At 39.4% G+C, this 8775-nt stretch overlaps 1 protein-coding gene across 3 annotated transcripts in view; it reads right to left on the bottom strand.

The window, feature by feature from the left end:
• Positions 1 to 8775, bottom strand: part of asap1b (ArfGAP with SH3 domain, ankyrin repeat and PH domain 1b) — a 169856-nt gene that overhangs the window by 70518 nt on the left and 90563 nt on the right. For all 3 annotated transcript variants that reach the window (XM_036558094.1, XM_036558093.1, XM_036558092.1), the window contains exons 7-8: positions 8221 to 8270; positions 4189 to 4318 (exon numbers count right to left, since the gene is read on the bottom strand). In XM_036558094.1, coding sequence (XP_036413987.1) covers positions 4189 to 4318; positions 8221 to 8270 — 180 coding nt within the window. The remainder of the gene's footprint in view (positions 1 to 4188; positions 4319 to 8220; positions 8271 to 8775) is intronic.

Consider the following 8775-nt stretch of genomic DNA (forward strand, 5'->3'; position numbering starts at 1 on the left):
ACATAAGACTTTCTGGGTTAACTCAGCTAACCAAATGTAGTAAAAGGACAGTTTAAACTAACTAGTGTAACTAAGAACACAGCGAAGACTTTACGCTCAAACTTGCGCAAACCAGGTGCAACACAGTGCAGGAGACAAGGGGGTGTTTACAATTAGCATCATGCAGATTCATAAATCCTCGCCTTCCTAATGAGTGTCAGGGTTTAGGAATGTTTAAATGGCATTTTGAGCAGTTCCCTTGGCGTTACGATGATTAAAAATGTTGAACAATTTTGTCTTTAAGATTTTTCCTGGTTTAAATTAGGGGTCCTTTAAATGACCGTATTAATGGATAACAAAAAAAAATCATCATCTGTCAGGAGAGTGAACGCTGCATAACGTCCCCAGTCTAAAGTATAAACTGATGAAATGCTTCCCATGCAGTGACTATACATGGGTGTGGTTGCTGAGGAGACTGTGGCGGATATCAAAATCTATTTGTGGTTGAGGTTGAAAGCCAGTGACGCTGTGTTATTGCCCCACATACAAACTGACAGTCCCTAAAAACACGTAAAAAAAAAAAAGCCGCTGGACCTCTCCAGCTCACCTAAAGCTGATGATACAGTGTCAAACCTGCTCTAGTTCATGCTCTCGGTTAAGGGCCTGACCTTAATCGGCTCTCACAGACATTCCTAGAAGTCGCTTAACTGTACCGAACTGCTGAACTACTATCAGATGCACTCTGAACAGTTGGCTTAGGACTTGTTGTTGAACAGTGCGTAAGAGAGAAATCTGTAAACATTTAAAAAGGCTGAACATTCGGTGAAGCGGCCTGAACCGCCGCTATTGCGACTGCTGAAATTTTTAGAAGTTGATATGATGCAACGCAGCTGCCTTCAAGTAAAAAACGGCCTGTTTGTTTTGTAACTGAGCAACAGGAACTTCCTGCTTTAGTATTAGATGCTCTGCTGAAAGCCTTCAAGTGTTTGGTAAAAGACGCACGCTAGAAAAAGCACATGTGGAAAAACACAGTCGATCGTGATAGAAGATTCTGACGCTGTGATCTTGTGAATAATGTCTAGGACTTTAGAAAAAGCAGCTGCTTATTAAACTTGTAGGGCCACCTGGTCTTGGTTTAAACTGCACCGCTAATGTTAATGCAGCATTAAAAATAACAACAGTCTGGGATCCATGTGTCAAACATAAGGCCCGAGGCACAAACCTATTCGGCCTGCAAAATTATTTTAATTTTCTATTAATATTAGCCCTTTTCACCAACAGCTGCACTACAATCCCCAGCACGCACTGCACCTTAATGTCCGCTTTCCCCAAAAATGATCTAATGGCCAGCAGTTACACAAAAAGAATGACTGGTGTCTAGTTTAAGGTTTCAAAAACCTACCTCCTGTGGACATTTAAATAAGTTTAACAGTTATCTGTAGATGGGTCATTCTACAGAAACGTCCACTTTTCTATCTCTCCATAGGAGTCACTGGTGTTACCGATTGTCATTAGTGTCACATATAATAAAGGAACACCAGAGACATTTTAATGAAAAATGCATTTTACAGAATGGCTGCTGCAGAGCATCAAACCACATGTTGTCAGTCATGGAATATCCACTAAAATATGGAATTTAATCCATTTGTGTTCTATTTTTTCACAGTTACCTCAGAATAAAGTCGGTCACACCAGTGACTTCAGCTAAAAGCTTCATATGAAATCATGAGCTAAATGAGAAAATCTCTGATAACTGAAAGACACAGTGGACTCACCATGTGCTTTTCTTCATAGATCCTCAGAAAACAGGTAAAAGGAAGTCGAGTGATGTCATCAGTGTGACTTTTATTTCAAAATATATATAATAACCCCAGTGACACGACTCCTGGGCACCACAACTTTCATTATATATTTTATAATATTTATTTGACATTTGTTTTCTTTGTCATTTAATTCATATATTCCATAGTCATGTTTATTGTAGTTAAAATGTGCTTTTTTCTTCAAAATATGGCCTCAGCTTTTACACATGACTGTGAGGACGAGCTCTTCTGTGGTGCTTGGAATTCTAGATAATTGATTTAAAAACCAATATTTCTGAATTGAGGCTCAAGAAGGTGTAATTGTTAAAATAACTTATTGCTTTATTTTAAAAATATAAATAAATTGTAACCCTAATATGTTTTTTAAGTATATCTGTAAAAGCTAGGGACACAAAAATGGACGTTTCTGTAGAATGACCCAGGTAATGTAGCTTGTTTTACATAAAACAATTTATTTTATTTTAAAGTTATCTTTGAAAGTTCAAGTTTTCAGTGTCTACTGTGCTGTTGCAGTTTTTGCATATGCTGAAGAAACAATGGCCAGTTCAGGTCACAGCAAAATGTTAAGAAAAAATGAAATGGTTGCAGGTCCACTGATCTGTTGGCCCTTTTAGTGGTTGAGTTTGACACCCCTGGTCCAGGAGGTGAGCTACACCTCATTAGTTGGTGGTTTCTTGATTGATCATTGTGTTTTAGGTGTATGTGCTTTAATAGACTACAGAAAGATAAAAAGTACATATTTCTAAATCTGAAATACGACCCCATTTCCAAAAAAGTTGGGACGCTTTACAGAAAGTAAATAAAAATAGAATGCATTGATATGCAAATTATGTAAATCATTTTTTAAATAGTGAATACTACAAAGACAACATATCAAATGTTCAAATTGAGAAATTTTATAGTTTTTTTTTTTTTAAATATATGCCCACTTTGAATTTGATGCATTTTGATATATTTCTGCTTAGACATCACCAATTTGTTTAATGTGCTTGTGTCTTAATATCTTAATGTGTCTTAATGTCACTCAAAACAAGTGGAGAAAACGTGTGGAGTCTAACTTTCAATTAATACACTGATGTGTTTGTAGAAGAGGAAATATTTTATTATGATTTCAATTTGATGAAGGTTCTGCTGTGTGTGTATCTTATTTTGAGCAACTCAGGAGTTCCAAGGCCCCAAAACAACAATAGTATACATCATTTCTTTTTACGGTTTAAACCATTTTATTCAGATACTCAATTAAGAAAGCAAATTAGGGACCACCTTTTCGTCTATTCAATCTCAGTCAAACCGGCAATTAAGTAGGTCATTCACTTCTCAATGTCAGTAAACACAGATATTGAACAGAAAAGTTCACAAAAGCCTTCAACACAAAGTGTAATATGATATGTTTCAGTATTTAATTGGCCCACGCTTCACTTTTGTGCGCTCTGTTGCCATTTTAACTCTTAAATGCTTCAAATCTTAATGAACAGCTGTGTCCTCCCAACAAAAGCTGCTCCCAAAGATCTCACTGACATTTTGTTCCTCTTTAAAAAGACACTAAAATTCACACAAGCAACTACCCAAACTCACCTCAGCTGCCTTACGCATTTATCTCTCATGTGCATCTAAACTGGCTAAAGGAGACGTTTCTGAGATTAGATATACAATAATCCAAAACTGTCTCCAAAACTGGGGTTAAAAATTGATTCAAAGCTACAGAGAAAATGAGACTCCTAACAACCGCCTGGAAGACCTGGTCGACCCCAAAACTGCCCCCATCAGATAAACAGCACTTAAAGCTTTCATCTCTGAGAGAGAGGAGAAAATCAAGCTGCTTCAGATCTGAAAACATCCACAGGTGTTTCTGTCCATCCTTCCACTGTGAGAAGACGACTCAGCGCTGTGGGTCTGAAAGGATGTGTAGCTGTCAAGAAGAACCTCACTGAGAAAAGGAGACGGACACATCAAACAAAGAAGCTGAACGATGGACTGACCACCCCAGAGTCCAGACCTCAACACCACTGAATGTGTTTGATTACTTCAGAAAATGATCAACCAGCTTCTAAGACTGAACTTTGGAGGTGTGTCTGCAGATTCTTTGAGGAGCTGAAAGTGAGTCTCCTGAAAAGAATGGAAGCTGGAATAAAGGTGAAGAGTGACTCACTGAACACTGAACAACGTGATGTTGAGACGTCTGTGTCATTTTCTGTTAAATATGTGTTTTCTGCTTTTTTTACTGAAGCTGAAAAATTAATAATTTGTATATAATGACTGTTTTGACTGGGATTTAAATACATAGAAGGGCGGTCTCTGAGATTTGCACAGCACTGTAAGTAAACGAATACTAAGATGAGTTTAGATACCACATATCTGAATAACCATGACCGTCCCTGGTACTGACCTCACACATCTGGAGCTGAAAGAGGCGTCGCTCCTTCTCCATCTCCTCAGCGATCTCGGCGCCCGTGATCTCCGTGCGGATCATTCCGTGCTGCTTGGCGTGCTCTCGTTTTTCCTTCTCTATCTTCGTACTGAAAACAGACCGCACACATACATAATACACTCACCCTAATGGACTTATCAATTACACATAAGTAGCGAACAGTGAGATTTATACTGCTTTCAGAAGAACATTGTGCAGAGAACGGCTGTTGAGAATCAGCGCAGGATGGTAATCTGTGCTGACAGCGTTCGGATTTAAAAAGGACTGAAATGCTGGACTAAAGTGAAACACTTTTAAACGCCCTTTTAAAGTGTTTCTTTTAAATACAACAAATGACAGTTCGGGTACTCAAAGCTATCATGGCCCAAAGATCCTGAACAGCTGCCTTCAATTATTATCACAAAGGCCTGTTATTATTCAGAAACTGTGTCTGGTTTGACGCTGGGAGGATTTCTGTGTAAGCAGGTGGTCAGGTGGAGACTCTTCACTGCCCATGTGGCCAGCTTTGGCTTTTCTGTCCCTTTTTAATTAGTACTGCACCCATACCTATAATATATCGGTATCGGCACTGGAACTTAAACGCAGTATCAGTATCGTGATGGGGATACCGATACATCTGACCGATACCACAAAGCAATTTCTGACATCAGTATATAGAACCTAACACCACGTCGGCGGTGTGGGGCAACAGGCAGCAGTAAAAACGCTCGTGGCAAAACCTGTAACAGCAGTTTTCGGTGTTAATAACACGCTAACGGAGCCGCTTACCTGAACACCTGAGCTGCTTCTTTCAGTATCACTCGTCTGTCGCTGTGTGGTCACTCACAGTCTGAGTTAATGTTACTGAGAGAGCGGAAGGAACCGCTGGACTCATAATGATCGCCTTTAGCCTCGATTTAGCTTTTAGCATAGCAGCCCGCTAGCCGGGCTTGTGCCTCCGTCGGTCAGCGGGTCTTGCAGCCCGTCGCTTCAATCAAGCCAGAGAAAACACTGGAAGTCGCTGATACTGAATGATGATATTTACTGAACTGACGCTAAGAGATGCAGCGCAAGTGAACAAGACGCACGTCTGAGACAAACGACTTCAGAAATCTGGATACGAAACAACATTCAGCTCCGATTTTGAGCCAGAGAAGCTGCTGTGTGCTGATGTGTAAACACCACTGGTTTATCTGTTTACCGTTCAGCTCGGTTTTTAACTGTTTCGCACAATAAAGATATTTTACATTTACTAAAGTTGTTAAACATGATTCTTAATACCAATTATATAATAGTAAATACTAATTATATACAGTAAAACCAAAATAAGTTTTCTTAAGCATCTAACAAGCATAATCCAACAAGCAAATGCCAGAATTTGTGATGCAGAACAGAGATTTTACCAAAATAAAGTATTTAAAAAATGTAATTGCATAGATATCAGGTGAGTTAAGTTACATAGAGTTCATCGGTACTTGGTATTGGCCGATACTAAAGTATCAGGTATCGGTATCAGAAGGGAAAAAGTGGTGCATCTCTGTTTTTAATAGACTTGTTCAGGGGGATGAGTCCATCACTAATAGGCAAAAGTACACATACAGAAAAGTATTCTTTTGGTATTCTCGATTCATTGGTTCTCGATTCAATTCAACAATCATTGTGAATTAAGAATGATTCAATTTGATTCGATTCACTAAACAGCAATTCGATTCACTAATTTGAGTCAGTGATTTGAGTCAGTGATTCAAGCACCTTTAAGAACTTACTTAGGGGTGACGTTCATAAGGCTACACACTGAATGATGGTTCTTCAAGAGCACCTAAGTATATGGTTCTTAATAAAGAAAATGGTTCTAAATAGAACCATGAACACTTTAAAAACTCTTTGCATGATTAAAGGCTTCTTTGCATTGTGAAAGCGTTCTTCAGATTGATAGAGAATGTGCTGTAGATGGTTCTATACAGAACCTTTTTGAAAATAGTTCTAGATAGCACCAAAAAGGGTTCTTCTATTGTACCAAGCCTGACATCATAACAATAGAAGAACCATTTTTGGTGCTATCTAGAATCCTTTTCTTTATTGAAGAACCCTTGAAGAACCATCATTTTTAAGAGTGTACATTACACCTACATAAGCCTTTTATGACAACTGACATAAACCTACATTAACATTTACAGAGACTCACTCCAACAAGCATCAGCTGTCACAAATGTGAGTATTAAAAATTACGATAACCAGGGCTGCTTTAGTCAAGTTCACTCCAGAGAGTGTTACGACAACTTATGCTTGTTGGAATAAGCCTTTATAAATGATTACCGAAGTGTCATGAAAGGCTTATGTAGGTGTCATGTAGCCTAATGAACGCTGCCCTACAGTAAAGCGAATCATTATAATGAATAAAAATTATTGATATGATATAATGAACTACAAAATTTCCCCCAATATTTCTCAGGCAAAAAGTAAATCAGTCCAATTGCAGTCCAAAAAAGGTTCTTCTACTGTTATGGGGTCAAGCTTGTTACAACAGAAGAACCCTTTTGGGTTCCATGTAGAGCCCATTTCAAAAAGCTTCTATATAAAACCATCTACAGCACATTCTCCATCAATCTGAAGAACCTTTCAGGATTCTACACATGTTCATGGTCTATATAGAGCCATTATCTTTACTGAAAACCCCACAAAGACCCTTAAGTGTATAGTAATTGTGAAAGACCTACAAACGATGTCAGAATCCACATAAACATACGAGCAAGCCTTTTGGAAATAGCATAATGAGCTCAACGTAGTTTGAATTAAGTGATATTTTTTTTGAATGACACCACATTTTTTGAATGACACCACATTATATCATTAGGAACACAACCACTGGCTTTGTAGCTTAGTGTATATCACAGTGACATAACACTGACGATACCACAGTTAAATCACATAAATCGTAGAATGAAACTCACTTCAGCGAAGAGCCACAGAAAATGCTCAGCCTGACTTAGCAAGCTACGTCATATCATAAAGCATTACGGCACCGCGGCATTCACTGAGCTACAGCGTCTGTCATTTAGCGCCAGAAAGTGTCATGACACTTAACATGATGTCATGACAAAGTACATTTTCTATACTACTGTATAGAATACAGGTCGGCACGGTGGCGCAGTGGGTAGCGCTGTTGCCTCACAGCAAGAATGGCCTGGGTTCGATTCCCGGCCGGGCAACCAGGGTCTCCCCGTGTCTGCGTGGGTTTCCTCCGGGTACTCCGGTTTCCTCCCACAGTCTAAAGACATGCAGTCAGGCTGACTGGACATGCTGAATTGCCCCTAGGTGTGAGTGTGTATGTCTGTCTGTCTGTCTGTCTGCCCTGCGATGGACTGGCGACCTGTCCAGGGTGTATCCTGCCTTCCGCCCAATGACAGCTGGGATAGGCTCCAGCACCCCACCGCGACCCAGAAGGATAAGCGGTTTAGATGATGTATGTATGTATAGAATATATATAGTATATACTATTGTGTGCACCTGACTGTAAGTCAGGTTTCCCACTGTGATGATAAACTGACTGGACTGAACTGAATCCTCTCCACAATATCATGCTATCTAAGTGAAAACAGAGAGACGGGCTGGTGAGTTAAGGTGACTTAGAGCCAAAGAAATCTAACTGGTACAGCAGTGCGTTTATCTAACTTCACTATCCTTCAATGCATCATTTAAATGCTGTGTTTATAAGAGAGGGCTGCAGTCGCAGAGTCAGCCAAAGCAACGAACAGCTGGGCTTCAGTCTGGAATTACGGATGGCTCAATGAGTCAAACCAGAAAAATGGGTTAACGGTTTAAAAACAAATAAGGAATTAATAATTAATCACATTAACTTAACAGCAATAACACCATAATGTGATATTCTGGCCATTTTATGAAGCACTAATATAAACACAGACACTTACAAACGCATACAGACACTGACAGCAGTCTATAAGCAACACAGACATGCACTCTTTCAACGCACACATATACACACACACTTACAATTTGGTTTCGTAGTCCTTCCAGGCCTTGTCAAAGGGTTTTTTGAGATCCTGGAAGAAAAAAAAACTTAAAAAACAGAGCAGCATGACAGTTATCAGCCAGCTGCAGAAGCCAGAGTGAAGTCTCTCATGTAAATGAGCTGTATTAGAAATAACTGCATAAGAAATATTGTGCTGGAAAAGTTACTGACAAAATGATATTAATGCCATTAATAGAGTGTGTGTACCGAGACATCGGCACTACTAGCGATTTTGTATGCTTGTTATGAAAAAAAGCACCAGAATACACTAAAATGATGGATCGTAATTTTTTAACAGAGAAAATTCTCACGTTTGTGGGTTTCTTTGGTCTCTTGTTCAGCCATCTTGCCGGTTTTTCTTTTTTTCTCATAACTCTCTGTTTGGAGTCTCTGAAAAACCTCCGTTTGGAGGGTCATGTAGCCCCAACACTTCACCCCACCCCTCTATCTCAACAAGAATCAGGACACCCTACCCCTAGACGTGAACGTGCAAAACGGAGGGGTAGGGCTTCACCAAACTCTTCCTAAACTCTTTT

Source organism: Colossoma macropomum, unplaced genomic scaffold (genome assembly GCF_904425465.1).
Source record: "Colossoma macropomum unplaced genomic scaffold, Colossoma_macropomum, whole genome shotgun sequence".
Taxonomy (NCBI): domain Eukaryota; kingdom Metazoa; phylum Chordata; class Actinopteri; order Characiformes; family Serrasalmidae; genus Colossoma; species Colossoma macropomum.